General features: G+C 35.5%; 1 protein-coding gene across 4 annotated transcripts in view; it reads left to right on the forward strand.

The window, feature by feature from the left end:
* The window catches only part of Pcdh11x (protocadherin 11 X-linked), a 688,067-nt gene that overhangs the window by 57,830 nt on the left and 609,701 nt on the right, over positions 1-20,536 (forward strand). For all 4 annotated transcript variants that reach the window (XM_045140388.1, XM_045140389.1, XM_045140390.1 and 1 more), the window contains exon 2: positions 14,702-15,285. In XM_045140388.1, coding sequence (XP_044996323.1) covers positions 14,746-15,285 — 540 coding nt within the window. In that variant the 5' untranslated portion in view covers positions 14,702-14,745. The remainder of the gene's footprint in view (positions 1-14,701; positions 15,286-20,536) is intronic.

Consider the following 20,536-nt stretch of genomic DNA (forward strand, 5'->3'; position numbering starts at 1 on the left):
GACACTGCCTCCAGCCAGGTGGCTGCAAATGCAAACTACAAACAAATAAACAACTGAATATATTGGGGGTCATCTATTCAAATCACCACAAACTCACAGCATTCCTCATACCTCTGCCTCCCGAGTGCTGGGATTAAAGGTGTGTGCCACAACACCTGGATATATATATTTTTTTCTTTCTATGAAAGAGAGAGAGAGTGAGAGGGAGAGAGAGAGAATGGGTGTGCCAGTGCCTCCAGCCAATGCAAATGAACTCCAGATGAATGCACCCCCTTGGGCATCTGGCTTCCTTGGGCTCTGGGGAATTGAACCTGGGTCCTTTAGCTTTGTGGGCAAGCATCATAACCAATAAAACATTTCTCTAGCCCCCAAGATTTATTTCTTCTTTTTTTTTTTTTTAGAGAGAGAGAAAGAGAGAGAGAATTGGTATACCAAGGCTTCATCTACTGCAATGACACATGTGCCACCTTATGCACATGTGTGGAACGTGTGCTTGCCTTACCTTTGTGCATCCGGCTTACATGGAATCTGGAGAGATATTGAACATAGGTCCTTGGGCTTTGCGGGCAAGTGCCTGAACAGCTAAGCCATCTCTCCAGCCCCTATTAGAGAAACTTTTGGTGTGTATGCCCACTATTCTTAGCCAAAGAGTAGTGGAAGTTTGCCTCTAGAGTGTGAGTTTCCTATCTGTGAGATTCTGACTCGGTTCTCAGTACCAGGTAGGAGTTCTTTCCCAGTGAGCTGGCTTCTTGTCCAATCCTAGAATTGTTGGTTACCTGTGTAGGCTGTGTGCCACTATTGCACAAGTGTGTACTTCTTGTCTGGCTGATTGATTAAGTAGCTTGGAGGATCTACTCCTATTTTTGTTTGTGTTTGGTTTTGGTTTTTCAAGGTAGGGTCTTATTCTATCTCAGGCTGACCTGAAATTCACTATGTAGTCTCAGGGTGGCCTTGAATTCTCAGCCATGATCTTCCTACCTCTGTCTCCTGAGTTCTGAGATGAAAGATGTGTGCCAATAGGCCTGGCAAGGATCTCCTTCTGTTCTTTTTTTTATGTAGACAAGTTCCATAATCAAAAACATAAAGGATAGAGAAAGGAAGGGAGGAGGATACTTAATAGGTTGATATTGTATATATGTAATTACAATGATTGTAATGGGGAGGTAATATGATGGAGAATGGAATTTCAAATGGGAAAGTGTGGGGGTGGGGAGGGAGGGAATTACCATGGGATATATTTTATAATCAAGGAAAATGTTAATAAAAATTTTTAAAAAATTAAAAAAACAATATCCCATGGTAATTCCCTCCCTCACTCCCCCCACTTTGCCCTTCACAACTCCACTCTCCATCATACTCCTTCCCCCTCTCAATCAGTCTCACTTTTATTTTGATGTCATCATCTTTTCCTCCTATTATGATGGTCTTGTGTTGGTAGTGTCAGGCACTGTAAGGTCATGGATATCCAGGACATTTTGTGTCTGGAGGAGCATATTGTAAGGAGTCCTACACTTCCTTTGACTCTTAAATTCTTTCTACCACATCTTTCACAATGGACCCTGAGCTTTGGAAGGTGTCACAGAGTTATTTCAGTGCTGAGAATTCCTCTGTCACTTTTTCTCAGCACTATGGTATCTTTTGAATCATCCCATTGTTGAGTATCTTCAATGGTGATTTCTCTCCTATTGAATTTCATGCAGCATGGCCTTTTCCAGCTTTTTGTTAGCTGGTCTACATAGAAGAGCTTTTCAGCTCAGCTCCAGCAAGATTTCTCAATGACCTTGCATCCCATGTATGTGGAATCTTCAGCAATAGGGTCTTACCATGTATTTCTTGTGGGAAACCAAGGGCCTCAACAATGGCCAGCAGTGTTTCACAGGCATCAGAGACCTCACTGGCCAACAACTCACTAGAAGGTATCGCATCCCTGGCACTTAATATTTTCTAGTAATAATCTATGGCTCCTGAGTGTTCCATTGTCCAAAACAGTAGGTTTCCATTTGACTTATTTATATCCTCTTACGTTTTTATTAACCCTCCCTACACCTTTCCTTCACTCAGTCTCTTCCTCTGACCTCACTTAGGTCTTTTAATCCCATTAATCTGTTCTTCTATTTACATATATACAATACCATCCTATTAAGTCCCCCCTCCCTCCCTTTCTACTAATTGATATGAGATACAATGTAATTCTAAAAGGTAACAATATTTTGGGCAATAATATTTCACAAAAATTTTTGAATCTATAGTACCTAATAACAGTATTGTGGATTTCATTTTGTTCTTTTTGTAATGTTTTTCAAAACAATTATAAAATCAAATTTTAAGCAGATAAAATTAAGGACTTTTGCAAATACTTATCAATGAATAAAATTCAAATTACATTTTCACATAGACAAAAATACCTAAATAAGTATATCTTTCTGATCTGTATATATTACTCACTTGAAGACATATTAGTGTTGAACAAAGTTACAACAGGGCATTTTAGGTCTGACTTAATATGAGCATCTCCCCATCATACTACTTTCATTTCAGTTCTTTTTTAAGTATGGCTATATTAATTTGCCAATTTACCCTGAAGAAATTGGACATTGTTTCCAAAAACATACATACACAAATTGGCATATATTCACAGTGAAACTCAAAGATTATTATTTTAAATAAGAGAATGAACCATCTCACTCACATTCCATAGTTAGAATAGAGCTAGTATATACTGGTTAAAAATGCTATCTAGGGCTGTAGAGATGGCTTTGCTGTTAAGGCATTTGCCTGAAAAGCCTAGGACCCAGGTTAGCCAGATGCAAAAGGGGGTGCATACATCTGAAGTTCATTTTCAGTGGCTGGAGGCCCTACTGCTCCTATTGTTTCTCACTCCCTCTGTCAAATAAATAAATAAATAAATATTTTTTTTTAAATGCCATCTATTAAATTCTGTATAGGCAGAATTTATATAACACTATTTCCTCATTTAATTTACTTAAATGTAATTAGAGATTGTTGTACTTCTAAATTTATTTAAAAATAGTGTACCCCTCTGTTTCCCACAGAGAAAGAAGATTGACTTGTTTTGTGGTGAGAAAGCACAATGTGTGAAAATGAAGGCTTGGAATGAAAGGAATTTCTTTTAATTCTTTGACAAGCACAAATGGGTTTTGTGATCATTAACAGTGGCAAACATGTTAAGAAGAAAACAAAATATTTAAATAAGATGAATTTATATATATTATAAAGAATAGAGGATTAGTGATTTAATTTATTTTTATACTGACTATTATGGAAACTTCTCTTATTAGCAGCGTAATTTGTATTTGGTAAAATGGCTCAGTGAATTAAAGAACTTGCTTACAAAGTCTGATGGCCTAGGTTTGACTCCCCAGTACCCATGTAAAGCCATATGCACAAAGTGGCACATATGTCTGGAGTTGATTTGCAATGGCACTGAGCTCTGGAATGCCCATTCTCATTCTCCGTCTCTTTATGTGTCTTTCTTTGCCTCTCTGTCCTTGGAAATAAATATACATGTTTGAAGATAGTCAAATTTGTGTATCTGGCTTACATGGGACTTGGAGAATTAAACCTGGGTCCTTAGGCTTTGCAAACAAGTGCCTTAACCACTAAGTAATCTCTCCAGCCCTAAAAAGCAGTAAAATTGTAATAAATATTAATATAGTAAAAAATATTGTATTGTATATACTTTTTTTTCAGAAATAAAAGGCCTTTGGGGCTGGAGAGATGGCTTAACAGATAAGATCTTGCTTATGAAGCCTAAGTACCACAGTTTGAGGCTCGATTCCCTAGGACCCACGTAAGGCAGGTGCACAAGGTGGCACATGTATCTGGAGTTCATTTGCAGTGTCTTAAAGCTCTGGAGTTGCCCATTCTCTCTCTCCCTCTCTGCTTCTTTCTCTCTCTGTCTGTCTGTTACTCTCAAATAAATAAATAAAAAATAAACAAAAACATTTTAAAGACTGTCTTTAAAAAATAGGTCTTTGAATAAAACACTTCACAAAATAGCTAACACTTCCACATCATAAATGACGTTTGTTGTTTCTTGCAGTCTTTGCCTTTTATTGTAATAATGTATTTGTAGCTAAGAAAATGATTTCCAAATGAAAGAATTGGAAGCTCCAAACCTCAGAAAGCATCTCTTAAACATTCAGTAGATCACTCTATAAAAATATACATCTACATTAAATATAAAGGCACATATTTGACAATATTAATTTACTTTCAAATTTGAGAAGCAAAGTATGGTACATGGATCCACAGAGTTATTTCAATTTAAAAATGTTATCTTTGGAGAAATAATCTTATACCCATATTACTAAATCATCAAGTATTATATACATTTCATGTGTAGTACACATAATTCATTTGAAATAATATTTTATGACCCTTTTTGTACATTTTCATGTATGCTAATAATATTGAAGCAATGCCAAATATGCCTTCTGGAAAATTGAGTTCTCGATTTTATCATTGTACTTTTGAATGCCTAAATTGAAGATTAAATGCTCAATATTATTTATATATATAGGATTATAAGTTATTAAGACAAAACTTGAAAAATAACTCAGTGCAGATTTTGGAATCATTACTAATGTTTTCTTGAGTGTTAACCTAAAGTAAGGGAAAGAAAAAAAATAGTAAAAGTACTAAAAGTTATAATTTGTCTTTGTATGACCACCTTATAATTACAATCAAATTGTATTTTAATAGAATTTATTTACAAAAGCCAGGCTTAATCTAGTATATGAACTTACTGTGTAAAAAAAGAGCAGATAAGAAATAGTGATTACTTCATATGCTAACTGCATTGTAAACTCAGAGTTCTGCATCACCATTTTTTTTTATTGACAACTTCCATAATTGTAAATAATATCCGATGGTAATTCCCTCCCTTCCCCCACTTTTCCCTTTGAAATTCCACTATCCATTGTATCCTCTTCCCCTGTCAAACAGTCTTTCTCTCTCTCTTTTTTTTTCTTTTATTGTGATACCATGATCTTTTCTCCTTTTATGATGGTCTTGTATAGGTAGTGTCAGGCACTGTAGGGTCATAGATATACAGGCCATTTTGTGTCTGGAGGAGCACTTTGTAAGGAGTCCTACCCTTCCTTTGGCTCTTACATTCTTTCCACCACCTATTCTGCAATGGACCCTGAGACATGGAAGTTGTGATAGACATATTTCAGTGTTGAACACTCCTCTGTCACTTCTCAGCACCATGGTGCCTTATGAGTCATCCCAAGGTCACTGTCACCTGACAAGAGAAGATTTTCTAACCAAAACTGAGAGTAGCATTAATATGTGGTAATGAACATTAAGAGAAGTGCTTACTGGGCAGTTTGATGAGCATAGTATATACATTTAGCCAGACAGTAACGGACATTATAACTCTAGGGCTCATTTATCAGGCTTTGGTGATATATCTCATTTGCTTTTAACTACTGATGACCATTCAGCATGATTTTGATAAATTAGCAGCTGGGAGAAATAAAAAAAAAATAGTAAACCAGCCTGAAGTATGCATGTTCAGAGAATAATGATCTGATATAATGCTTTCATCAAATATTACAATTAGTACATAAGTTTAGGAAACTGAGCAATCCAGGGTAAAATACTAGTTTTTCTACATAGATAGTTTAAACATTTATATGATAAATATAACATGAATTATATCTCTGTTTAGGACTGTACTTTTTTTAATAATTCATGTGAACTGACATGCACAATATTTGTAATTTATCTTTAAATATCTAATCTCAATGTATGCTACTTAACCAATACCCATTGAAGTCAAAAATGCATTTCCAGTAACATATATGGTAAGAGTCTAAGTTTGGTTTAAAGGTAGTTAAAATAGTAATACCTGAACCTTCTGTTGTTAAATAGTGTCTCTATTTATCCTTTAATCCCATAGATACCGAGAAACCATCATGGTTGGGAAAATATCTCAGAGGTTAAAGGTGCTTGAAAAGTCTGATGGCCCAGGTTCAATTAGTACCCACATAAAGCCAGATGCACTGACACATTGTGTCTAGAGTTTGTTTGCAGTGGCAAGAGGCCCTAGTGTTCCTGTTGTCCCTTTCTCTCTTTTCTTTTTCTATTTCTCTATCACAAAAATAATTAAGTTAAAAGAAACCAACATCTTCAAATTTTGCTATACCTTAGTAATAGTGGCCAAGTCTGACACCTTCTATGTCTCTTCAGCATGCAAAATAACTTGTATATTATTGAGAGATGATTATCTAAGGAAAACATAGAGTGTGAAATTTATGTATATAGATTTATTTTTTCATTGTTTTGTGTTGAGGTAGGTTCTCATTCTAGCCTAAATAATGGGATTAAAGGTGCTAGCTACCATGTCAAGCTTTATTTTATATACTTGTAAATATATGTTTAACCTAGAAATCAATGCTGCCATATACTTGTTATAAAGTATAAATGTAGTAATATAATAAGTGTAGAATGTCCCACAGAGCAGTTAAAATGCTATGACAAGCAGAATGTATCATTTTAATTTGATGTATTCAGAGTTTATTACCAAAGTGTTGCACTTATTAATCCACTACATTAAATGATGATCAGGACACTAAACTAACTACTGGAAACCGTTAAAATAGCTCAATATATGAAAAATAGTTTAGAAAAAGAAGCAACTTTTATATAAACCACTTCATAGGGATGTTTAGGCCCAAATGTGAGAACTATAGATGGATAACATGAAATAGAGTAAATGAGCTATTGTGAAATGAAATTCAATGAAAATACCACTTTATATAATTTTTGTATTTTTTGGGTATCAGGGGTTTCAGAAGTATGTGGGAAAAATTCATATCAAATAGAGCTTCCCAAGCTCCTACTCTTTATCAGCTGTGCCCAGTCTATTTGCATGTTGCATATTATCCCTCCTCCTATTGTCTTTCTGCTGGTGTTGCTATTTTTTAGGAAATGTCCTAGATTCCTTCTTCTCAATGTTGAGGATTCCCTTATTAGTTGTCCAGGCTATGAAAGAAATTTCTCATGTTCATGAGAACACCACTATGGAAGACACTATTTGATGCCTTATGGATGCTAAATGGTGTATTTCTACTTTAAAGTTGCATTTCATAAAACACATCAAAGTGTAAGTGGGACTAGTTGGCAAAAGAAGGGGCTCGATAGTAGTGAGAGAGTTAAGAAAAGGTAATGGGGGGTGGGAGAGAGGGGGGTGGGAGAGATGGCTTAGTGGTTAAGCACTTGCCTGTGAAGCCTAAGGACCCCGGTTGGAGGCATGGTTCCCCAGGACCCACGTTAGCCAGATGCACAAGGGGGCGCTTGCATCTGGAGTTCATTTGCTGTGGCTGGAAGCCCTGGCATGCCCATTCTCTCACTCTCTCTCTCTAACTGCCTCTTTTTCTCTCTGTCTGTTGCTCTCAAATAAATAAATTTTTAAAAGAATGAAAAAGGAACAAGTGGCACATGCATCTGGAGTTTGTTTGCAGTGGCTGGATGCCCTGGCGTGCCCATTCCCCCCCCCCACACCTCCTCTCTCTTTCTCTCTCTGATAGCAAATAAATAAATTATTTTTTTTAAAAGAAAAAGTAATGGGGATAAATATGATCAAAATAACATACATATACATATATATGTATGTGTGTGTGTGTGTGTGTGTGTGTGAAATTGATGCAAATTAGTTAAAAATTCAAAAAAATATTCAGAATGAAGACAGCCAACTGGACTTAGAAAAATGAACAGTGTATTACTTGTATCTTCTTTAAATATTCTTGTATGAGTATAATTTTAACAATTTTATACTATAGCATGCAAAGCAATCATTCACATTTCATTAATAGAAGATAGCATAAATAAAATCATCAATGAAATGAAGGGAGAATATTAAAAGAACATCAAGGAGATTTAGCCTTGTTTTTTAAATTTTATATATTTATATATTTGCACATTTTTGTGTGGGGGTGTGGCAAAGTCTCTAGCAACTGCACAGGAGTTCCTGTCTGAATTTATGTGGGTGTTGGTGTTTGAGAAATTGAACGAGGGTCAGTAGGATATGTAAGCAAATCTCTACAGGTTTCCTATGAGGGTTTCAGAGGTACCTGTAGTCCTGGCTAAGGCAAGAGTTTCCCTTGAATATATAAATTTGAAACCTTCGTAGGGCACATTAATAGACTGAGACCTAGACTCTCCAAAGTGAGGTAAACAAACCATCCATACATCACTGTGATTTTTTAAATTGCTTATCTATGAGAAGAGAAAAAGGGAGAAACAAAGAGAGAGAAAGCAAGAGAGAGAGAGAGAGAGAGAGAGAGAGAGAGAAAGAGCAAGCAAGCATGGGTACACTAGTACTAATGCAAATGTACAATAGACGCATGAACTAATTTGTGCATCTGGCTTTATGTGTGTGCTAGAAGGGCAGGCTTTGTAATCAAGTGCCTTTCACCGCTGAGCATCTCCTCCACACCACTTTGTAATTTATACTTTTTAGAATTGTATAATTCTTTTCTGTACTTTTTCTTTATAAGTTAATTCCACAGACCATAAGATGAACATTAATTTCTGTTTTGCTTTATGTGTTTGGAGGTGCTTATTTTGTTTCTGCTTTTGCTTTGTTTCTCAGGATTCTCTGTAAGTACACCTACTACATACACAACAAACACATACTCTGAAAAAGTGGCAACACTTAAATAGCCCAAGTAATACTGGAACATGGAGAAAATTCTATTTCTACTTTATGCTTGTCTTATCAGTTTTCAGATTATCCTCAGTGTATAGTATGAATGGTTTTTTGAGCAAAAGTAAAAGAAGTGTAAGGTTTCTATCCTATCATTTTTTGTGAGAGAGAAAACTATGGTCCAGAAAATATTTCCTGAACATTTGAGTTAAAGTTATCATGCTTACATAAGTTACCAATGACCATTTAAGTAGTTATACTCATATTTAGTAGCACAATTTCTGTACATATCATTTAAGTAATTAACAGCTTGCCATTTTCAAAGAGCCCTCTTTGAATGTTAAAATTAAAAGTAGATTTCCATGTAGTAAATGTAAGAGTTAGAATCAAAATTTAGAGATTGAAATTGTGTAGACATTTATATTCACATCTGGAAAGAAGTAGATTTCAGTTCATTATACAATAGTTGCACATTTAATTTAAATAGACTATAATGTTTGTATTATCAAATATAACCTTTAGGAGGGAAAGGGTTTTTGTCTGTTGTATTCACATGAGTTCTATGCTCAGAGAAAAATTCTTAGCACGAAAAAACAAAATGCTCAATGAAAGCAAGAGGTGGTGGAACATGACCTTAATTTCAGCACTCAGGAGGCTTAGATGGAAAGATTGCAGAGTTTGAGGCTGGCCTGAGCTACAGTGAGACCCTGCCTCAAAAACAACAACAACAAAGGCAATTTTGAGGAGGGACATCTAGTGAAATGGCTTAGTGGTTAAAGGCACTTGCTGCTTGCAAAGACTGCCTGATCAAACTCAATTCTCCAGTACCCAAGTAGAGCATAAAGACAGCTGGATACACATCTGTGTTCTCAACACTTTATGACAGTGGAAAACAGAGCCAGGGAGAATAAATATCATTTGGGCAACCTAAGCTTATATCTACTTTCAATCTGGCAGTTCATTGGCAGTCAGCCAGAAGATATCCTCTCTAAAAGAGGATGTTGTTGCTGTCTGCACATGATGCAATACACACATAAATATTTTTAAAAGTTAGCTGGGCATGGTGGTGCACACCTTTAATTCCAGCACTCGGGAGGCAGAGGTAAGAGGATTGCTGTGAGTGTGAGGTCACCCTGAGACTACATAGTGAATTCCAGGTCATCCTGAGGTAGAGTGAAACCCTGACTCAAAAAAAAAAAACAAAAAACGAATAACCCCATGTATGTATGTATGTATGTATGTATGTATGTTTGTATGTATATACTTAAAATTGTGAATTAACATTTGTTGAATAAGAGACTATGCCATCATAAATTTTATTCATTTTTAGAATGGTTTGGAATAAGGGAATTTCTTAGAATTTGGTCATTATCTTGATTTATTTTCTTATGCAGAGATAGTGCAACATGTATGCAATATTTTCTAAACACAGTCTGTAGTATTCTTCTGCCAGGTGTAATGATGTGTAATACCTAAGGGTAAGATAATAATAGAATCAGAGTTTTAATTCTAGTTTTCATTGTCCCATTTTTCTATGCTTTTATTTACATTATATTTATAAAATCATACAGATAATTTTTAAGTGGTCTAGATTCAGTGCCTAGGACAGATATATGTGTGCATATTAACTCACTGTGTCAACAGAGTGTTTTTAATTTCATGTTTACAACACAGTAAAACCAATAATTCACAAGAGACCAGAACTTGAACAGGTTTCTATATTATTTAATCCCAGTGCTCATTGTTGGACAAATATGCTAAAAATAGAGTACTGTAAGCAACAGTCTTTTTCTGTTGTTTACTAGAATACAGGCTGACTTCAGTGTTATTAGTAGCCTTTACAATTATACCAAAACAATTTATAAATGATTCTAACTTTTCAAAGTAGGAAGTGGGTTGCACCTATAATGCATATTTGAAAAGTTCTATGATCACAATTTATAAACTACGAAGTTTAAAGCTCATTTCTCCCCTTAGTTCCATTCATGACTTAAAAATATTTCAATTGTGGCACAAATCTTTTCATTACAGAATGCAGATAGGAAGATTTCATTTTTTTCTATATTTTATTATTTTTTGTAGTCAGTGAATACAGTCAAGTTGGTACTATTGTTAGCCTCTTCCCTGTCCTCCCCCTTCCACAGGGACCCTCCTTGATGGGGTATATGGGTCATGAATTGTGGGCTTAGCCTTTAGTTTGGGGTAGGAGGAAATGTCTCTGCATGTCATGACCCAATGTGTGGCCCTAACATTCTTTCTTCCCTTTCTTCCACAAATTTTCCTGAGCCATGTTGTGTCCATATTAGGTCTGCTTCAGTGTTGAGTTCTTGGGAGCCTCTGTGTCTCTGGATATTTGGTTTGGTAGGGTTGATTGTTCTGTATCTATCTCCATCACTACTGTGTTGGTTCCCAGTTTGCTGAGAAAACAGCATTCTTGCATGTTTCCCCAGTTATTCTTAGTTTCAACTAGTGCTCTTTTGAGGTATGATGGTATGGTTCTCTCCTTAGGACCTGCATCAATTGGAAAAAGGGAAGCAGATTCTTCAATGGAGAATAAAGTTACCACCAAGTAAATGTGATAACCATTATTTTTTAGAAAGAGTTTAATGGAGAGCAGGCTCATTGTTGGATATGGTTCTGACTTGTTTCCCAGCTCCAGCTATTGGGTTCCATTCCACTGAGCAGATCATTTAGCCAAATGGAGAGCAGTTCATTTCCCACCATGGCTAAGCGCCACTATTGCACTCTTATGGACATCATGTCAGGTTATTTGTTGCTAGGTAGGTTAGAACATGAGTTGCTTGGGCAGATATGGGTCATTATCCCCCAGTCATTCATGTAGCACATTCTGAAACTAGACACACTGTTTGAGGACTCACTCTCCTCCAGCCTCCAGCCATGCCATTCCATGATACATACCAACAGTGTATGGTGTCTTCAGCAGTAGGGTCTTACCACTAACCTATGGTGGGTCATCAAGTACTCTGACAGAAATCTGTCTTCTTTTCAGAGATCTTGTAGGTCTCTGTGATCAAAAGCTCATTGTGGATGATAGCCACCTGCTGGTACCGGGAGTTACAGGTCATTTCCCAGGAAGATAAGGAAGAAAAGGATAAGAGATAGAAAAGATATAGAGAGATGAGAGAGACGACAGAGATGGGGGGAGAGAAACAGAAAAAGGAGGATATAGTGGTCAGTTTTTGTTGTACCCTTTCCACGGCCTGGTGAATCAAGTAGTCTTTCTAAGGGCCTGGTGAAGGTTAAACCATTTGGTCTGTCTTTTAGGATGCAGAGTTTTATTGTATCATTGCCATTTGGGTCCTGTTTTTGTGTCCCCCACCCCCTTCTTTGCCCTCCCCACCCTCCTTACTGTCCAGTCCTCCAGATCCTTGCTAGGTATGTCAGCCATTTGGGTAGATTAAGGTTAGGAGTTGTAGATGAGTGAGACTATAAAGTGATTGTCTTTCTGAGATTGGGTGAGTTCCCTGAGAATGAGCTGTTCCAGGTTTTATCATTTTTCTTCAAATTTCATTGTGTTGTTTTTCCTTACTGCTGTGTAGAATTTCATCATGTAGATATACCACACCTTAGTTATCCATCCATCTAAAAATGGATATCTGGGTTGATTCCAGCTCTTGGCTATTAATGAATTGGACAGCTATAAAGATGGTTGAGCAAACCTCTCTGAGCTGACGTGTGGAGCTTTTAGGGTACATGCTCAGTAAGGGAATAACTGAGTCTGTTGGTAACTCTATAGTCAGCTCTTTTAGAAGTCTCTATATTGCATTCCAAAGTGGTTGTGCCATCTTCCATTCCCACCAACAGTGAAAGAGGGTTCCTATTTCTCCACATCCTTTCCAGCATTTATTTGCTTTTGATGTTTTACATGTTTGCTTTCCTTACTGGGGTAAGGTGTAATCTCATAGTTGTTTTAAGGAAATGTTCATCATCCCTAATTGTCAGGTAAATGCAAATTAAAATAAGTATGAGATTCCATGTTTTCCTCTTTTATGTCATTCAACATTTACATATGTTTATTTTTAAAATGTAGATGTTGGGCTGGAGAGATGGCTTAGCGGTTAAGTGCTTGCCTGTGAAGCCTAAGGACCCAGGTTTGAGGCTCGATTCCCCAGGATCCACATTAGCCAGATGAACAAGGGGGTGCACACATCTGGAGTTCGTTTGCAGTAGCTGGAAGCCCTGGTGCACCCATTCTCTATCTATCTGCCTCTTTCTCTCTCTCTCTTTCTCTCTCTGTCACTTTCAAATAAATAAATAAAAATGAACCAAAAATATTAAAAAATAAAATAAAATGTAGTTGTCTATGTAGTGGAACACTATATAAAGATTTCCTTAACTAATTTATATGAATTCTTTTGTCTTCTATATGGTTCCTTATCCATTTTAAAAGCACCTGTCTGATTTTACTGAGAATGTCCCTATTTAGGTACATGCTTGCATTGATATTATTCTGTAATGGAATTTTAAGTGATTACTATTCCACTAATTTTTAAAAGCTGCTGAATGCCTTGATAGCTGCATTAACCCATTTTTAACTGTAAAAAATAACATTGGACAGTACCATGTGCAGTGTGATAAAAATGTATTTTAAATTTATATAACAGCCTGTACCAATGTTTCCAGAAACACTTGAGCATGTTTAATAATATTAGAGATTAATGAAATTTAGATATTATTTTCATGAAGAGTCCAGTATATACAACTAAATTTATTTAAGTCTACCCTTCCTATCCAAAAATATGTATACTGTTTACCAGATGTATAGTATTAAGTGTACTATGCACACGTGAACTGGTGGTTCTGCCTGATGTTCTGTCATTCCTTTTGGTAAAATGTAGTTTTCCAGAATGTTTTGATAAATTACTGCTTATGTAAATCTGAAAATGTCCTCTCTTTTCAAAAAATGTATCTTCTTTATACCTAATAGGTTTTTTTTTTTTTTGCTTATTATCAGATTTGTTATTAATTCATCTTCTCTCCTAAAGGACTTTTTAAAAATTCAACCGTCCTGAATTCTTCTTTTGTCATTATCCTTTGCTTTTATGGAGCCAAGTTTTACATTTTGATGCCCAGAGCTGAGAATATTAAGCATTTTATGAAATGTCCATTGCCTATAAAAATAATAGTATTTAAAATCCTTTGTGTAAGAAAGAGTAATAATAATATTATGGTTAGCAACAGATCCTCTCTTATTTTTTCTTTTTTTTTAAATTTCTTATTTATTTATTTGAGAGTGACAGACACAGAGAGAAAGACAGATAGAGGGAGAGAGAGAGAGAATGGGCGCACCAGGGCTTCTAGCCACTGCAAACGAACTCCAGACGCGTGCGCCCCCTTGTGCATCTGGCTAACGTGGGACCTGGGGAACCAAGCCTTGAACCGGGGTCCTTAGGCTTCACAGGCAAGCGCTTAACCGCTAAGCCATCTCTCCAGCCCTTATTTTTTCTTAATTATTGAATTAAATATTTTTATGTACTCATGCTACATTTAACTATCTTGGTATATTAAAATGTCATCATTGGGCTGGAGAAATGGGTAAGCGTTTGAAGATGTTTGCTTGCAAAGACAGATGGCCTGGGTTCACTTGTGCCTGGAATTCCCTTCCCTTGGCAGAAGGCCCTGGCTTGCCCATTCTCTTTCTTTCTTCCTTTCTTGCTCTCTCTCTTTCTTTCTCTCATCTCCTTTCTCTTTGTCTTTCTATAAAAACAACAAAATTATCATCTTTGACATGTACATTTTCAGTAGCAAACATATATATCCTGTTTCTTTGCATTAATATAGGTGTTTTGTATCATTTCGTTTAAAATTACTAAAAATGCATAAATCTGACTTAAAAAGTTGATCATTTGTTTATAAAACAAAATAAATTGTGCTAATACTTGATGATATTAATTTAAAATTTAGCATGTGTATGATTGGTTTGCTAATAACTTTTTTTTTCTTTTTCTTTTCTCATTCTGTCTTTCTGTTTTTGTTTTGTTTTGTTTGTTTTGTTTTTGTCAGTCTTCTGTGGACTGATACAGAGAACTGTCACAATCGTGCCTGGTATGGACTTGTTGTCCGGGACGTATATATTTGCGGTCCTGTTAGCATGCGTCGTGTTTCAGTCTGGCGCCCAGGAGAAGAATTATACGGTCCGAGAAGAAATGCCAGAAAACGTCCTGATAGGCGACTTGTTGAAAGACCTCAACTTGTCGCTTATTCCTGACAAGTCCTTAACATCTCCAATGCAGTTTAAGCTGGTGTACAAAACTGGGGATGTGCCATTGATTCGGATTGAAGAAGGTACTGGTGAGATCTTCACTACTGGCGCTCGCATCGATCGTGAGAAATTATGTGCCGGAATAATATTGGATGCCCGTTGCTTTTACGAAGTGGAGGTTGCCGTTTTGCCGGATGAAATATTTCGACTGGTTAAGATACGCTTTCTGATAGAAGATATAAATGATAATGCACCATTATTCCCAGCAACCGTTATCAACATATCAATTCCAGAGAACTCGGCTATAAACTCTCGATATTCTCTCCCAGCGGCCATTGATCCCGACATAGGAATCAATGGAGTTCAAAACTACCATCTAATTAAGGTGTGTTTTAATTATTTCCTTTAAAATGACAAATAAAAAAAGGTCTTTTTGTAAGTCATAATTGAACAAGCCATCACCTAATTTTTTCAGTTTATAAAGCCATAGATAAAATTTATTAATGGAGATTTGTAGTTACATGGGATTTAACAACATTCACGGTATGAATATTTGTTTCAAACACTCATGTGTTTCCTTCAGGAATTGTCAAGGAACTTTGCTCTGCTGCTAACAATTCAGTAGCTTACATAGTACTGTACTTTTAATCTGCCCAGTCATGGCTCTGTCACAAAGTTGACTTAAACAAGCAATCCTAGGCATTAAGAATGAGTGCATGAGGGCTGGGGAGATGGCTTAGCAGTTAAAGTGCTCACTTGCCAAGCCTAAGGACCCAAGTTTGATTCCCCAGGACCCGCAAAAGCCAGTTGCATATACTCACTCAGGCATCTGGAGTTAGTGCAGTGGCTAGAGGCCCTGGTGCACCCAGTGTCTATCTCTCTCTCTCTCTCTGTCCCTCTCATAAATAAAATATTTAAAAAGGTAAGTAGGCCTTTTAGCTCACCAAAATGCAGTTTACCTGAATAAATGAAATATTTTACATTATTAAAAATATGTGCAGAGAGTTCACATTCACTTTGTAAATGGACAACTCATTTTAATTGCCTATGAGTTTTATAGAATTGAGTATTTGAAATGATTTAATATACTCGAATGGTCTGTGAAGTTTTAATATATATGAACAATTTTGAATATTTTATTGCTATAAGAAGGTGATTTTCAAAAATTATAAACATTTGGATTATTCATTACCAACCTAAAATTGACACTATGAATATGACGAAAAAGTGCTCAAAGAAACACAGCAATATTATACTCTGAGATATCATCTGAGATTTTGACTCAAGGAATAAATAACATGGGAAAACTAGTTAATTGATCTTGACATCGTTTAAAGATATATTTCTTTACAAACAAATTGAGGGCATCAGACTGCTTCAGTGAATACACATTTTTCTGCATATGAATTGGTAATAGAAATATTACATCAAATGAAGATAGAGAAATGTTACATTTTTATTAATACCATTTTTAGGTAAGGACCCTACAATGAAATTTCTTTATCTTATGCGTTATAAAATATAACAGCAATCACCAAGAATCAGAATTCAGTGTGTATCTCTTAAGAAACATGGTACCTGGGTTGTGTTTATATGAGCACTTCATTGGCAGTGCTCATGTAAATGCTGAGCATAGCAGTGCACACCTATGATTCCATCCCTGTGGAGGTAGAGACAGGGGACACCATGAGCTTGCTATGTAAGTAATCTAACTTAATTGATAAGATTCAGGCCAATGAGACCCCTTTTTCAAAGGAGATATTATAGCATTCCTGAAAGTAATACTCAAAGTTGTCCTCTGGCTTCCAGATATACATATACACAGGTGCACATGTAACACACTCAACATACTACCTTCTGTTTAGCCTTTCTCACTTTTAAATCCTTTAATTCTAATATTTGGCCAATGCTGAAGTTATCACGAGGACTAAAACCAGAAAAATAAGCACTAAGCATATATTTGTAGCTGCACATGAACAAAAGTTTTGAGAGATGTATTACATTTGAATACTTATAAAATGTGAAACTTATTTCTTTAAGTTATAAATTTTGTAGAAGAGCACATGCTTTTTCTGAAGAAACACTTTCTAATAAAATGTTCTACAGTGACAGCCTGTTGCAAGATGAGGCTATTGAGTAGTTGAATGATGGCTAGTGATACTAAGAAACATTAATTTTGAAAGAAATAAATAGTGACTACCATATTGTACAGCACAGCCTAAACAAAATGCTCATTTGGAAAATAATCCTAATTGTTTAAATTCAAATGATCCTTACAAAATGGAAATCAGATATTAGAAATATTTCACTAGCTGGCTAATGTTGTTTTAAAATGCATCCCTTTATCTGAGTAATATTTTTGTTGTTTCTCCCCCAGGACTGTTTAAGAAATTTCTTAAACGTTTTGACCTATCATGAAAGTTGTTTGGTAAATTCAACTGCAACAAATCCACTGACATAATTTTAGCTTCGTTACTTTGTTTAAATGTGCTTTCACTGGAATGTCCAAGATTACCAGCAAATCACAAAAACACCAAGCTCACTAGAGGACGTTAGGTTGTAGAAATACAAACATTTGAAATTTCTTTTTCCTTTGCAATGTATGACACACTGAGAGTATATATGCTACACCTGTGGCACCAGGGCATTTGGGTAGCCTCATGGACAAATACTGTGAGTGCTCATTAAAAATAATGAGAGGAGCACAAAGCACCACTGCAGGCATGGAGAGGGTTGTGACATGTGACACAAATGGAGAGGCATTTAGTACAGTTGACTTGCAAAAAGGTCCTGTCATGAAACTGGCACGTGTACTGTGGGAAATAGGGGTTAAAAACACATTTTGATTCATCCAAAAACTTTAGCAACTTTTACTGTTTGAAAATAAGTAGGCCAACCATAATGATTTTAAAAGATGTTCTATCTTGCAGGATGGGTTTAGAATTTAATTATTATTAATTTGCTCTACTTTTGTTATAAAGACAAAAATAGCAAAGTCACAGTTTATCATAACTAGGGTAATGTAATGTATATAAAGTTCAAAGAGGAAAAGCAGTATATAGAAAAAAAATCTAGGGAAAGTTAGGTTAATTTATAAACAAAGATGTTTTGCTATGGATAACTTTATTGGTAAATAACTTAAATTAAAGGCAGTGTTTTAAAATATTTGTCAGATGTATACAGACATCTATGATATAAAAGCCTATGAGTTAAAACAAAATATTCTAAGAAGAGAGAACCCATGGCAGAATGCCTCCTGCAGCAGTAAATGAACTCGAGAGATATGTACCATTTAGTACTTCTGAGTTTCCATGGGTATTGTAGAATCAAACCCAGGCGAGCAGGCTCTGCAAACAAGCACCTTTATCTGCCAAGCCATCTTCCCAGTCTCCACAATATTTTCATGGAATCAATTAGTAAATAAATATTTTACATTAATTTTAGTTAATATTTCCTTGTGATTCTATGTATGTTTTGTTATAAGCTGGATAATATTGGATAATATTATCATATATTTTAAAATATTTCAAAAAGGAGTTTCAAACTGATAATGGGTTCTTCTTATTACATGAGTAATAAATGACAGAATTGAGAATAAAAATGGGCTTTCTGTGTCTTAGAATTAATGAACAGTCATAAGTTCATGATATTAGAGGTGGAGAGTGAAAGGAAAACCAATGTAAAAAGTACACAATGAAAGAATAAGTGATTGCTAAGTAGTTCTATTTTATAAAATTTGTGTCTCCTGTGTAAGGTTAATTTAAAACTTTCCTTTCTTCTTTATTTCTGTTTTGCTTTTTAAGCAGAAACTTTTAATGGACACATCATGTGTTGGTGCCATCATTTCCTTCCTCCCTCCCCCAGTCCACTGAGGTTGCTCCTTAGTGGGATTGCTGGCATTCCCCACGGAGTTGTAGATTATGAATTGGCAATGACTATCTGCTGCTCTCACAATTCATAAGCTTTTCTTCTTGAGCCAGGGTCTAACTCTAGCCCAGGCTGAACTACGACTACTCTGTACCCCAATCTCACCTTGAATTCAATGCAATTCTTCTACCTTAGCCACTGGATTGCTGAGTTTAAAGGTGTCAGCTAGTGCTGTCAGCTTAATTTTGTTGTTTTAAAGAAACTATGTACTTTCATAAGAAAAGTGATATAGCTATGGATTCTTAGAAAAATCTTCCATATATGAAACCAATTTTCTATATTTGAAGTAAAATTTAGCAATAAAAATCTGCCAACTTATTTTGTTCTCAATTTGGACTATGTTAAATGTTGGTATCTATCTACACATCCATATTCACATATACATAAGTATACAGACAAATATCTAAATATGTATATTTACCAAATCATACAATGAGCTGTTGGCCAAAAGTAAGCAATTACTGTATCTCCATATCTTCAAATTTTACTTTTTAACCTGACGCCTTGTTATTTATACAATGTTTTCATATGGTAGGTTTTACTGACAGGAATGCCAGCATTTTCACAAATTGAAATAGCCCATAAGCACCCAGTCTGAACCAGGATAAATATATACAACAGAGATACCCCTTCTTTCTGTGGTTGAAAGTCAGAGGAAATTAGTTTGTGTAATGATTTCATATATGTCTACATTTCCGGCCTCAGATTCCCATCCTTTCTGGAAGGTATCAGCAGTAAAATCCCTACTGTAGCCCAATGGCAGGGTGCTGATTGCTTCTATAGAGGGAGCAAGGCAGTGTTTCAAAGACAAATTTTGTGCTGACAGAGCGTGAAAATCAACTCCCCTCCCAACCTACTGAGATTAGTAATCTCACGCAAAGCTCAACCTTGTTTATGCTCATCTCCTAAAGCATCCTCATCTTTTCCATTAACTTGAGAAAGGTATTTTAATGGAATATGGTCTTTTTTACATAGTTCAGGCTTTTGGACCCTTCTTTATTAATTAAACACCTTCCCAATATACAAGAGCTATAAAACTAAGGTTATATTTACATTTATTTTGAAATATGAAGTCAAGATTAATAAAATCTTATCTACCATTAGATTTGGTAATGTTAATTAAAATTACTGAGAACAAGATATCAGATATATTGTAGAGATAAAAAAAAGTCAACAGTCTTTATTATTGTAAAAAAAAATAGTGATTCTTCAACCATAGCTCAATGTGACATATAGCATTGGAAGGAGTAACGTTTTATTAATACTGTTCTAGGCAAAGTATTCTAAAAACAACATGTATAAGTGAGAAAGTTTTCTTAGCTTTCTTGCCTCTAGACTCAGAAAAGTTTGAAAACAATAATTTCCTTTTTGAAACTATAAAGTGAAATTTTACTTAGAAGTTTTTCCTTTCAGCTCTAAGACTAATTCAATTCATATTCCCTGACTTCTGTGATATGCAGAGTGTCATCCCTTATCTGTACAGAAAAGCAAAAAAGAGGACAATTAAATGCTAATGGCAGTTAGGTTCCTGAAAGTTGGAGTTACTGTCAAAGTACACCTCAACTGGGGAAAAGTGACACATAAAATCCATTGTCTTCATAATGGAATTTTATTAATACTATTAATTTTTATTAAAATGAAAGTGTGACACTAATAGGATTAAGTAACTTTTGACTCCATTATAATTATCTCAGTCCTAGTTAGTATTT

The sequence above is a fragment of the Jaculus jaculus genome, chromosome X (assembly GCF_020740685.1).
Source record: "Jaculus jaculus isolate mJacJac1 chromosome X, mJacJac1.mat.Y.cur, whole genome shotgun sequence".
Lineage (NCBI taxonomy): Eukaryota > Metazoa > Chordata > Mammalia > Rodentia > Dipodidae > Jaculus > Jaculus jaculus.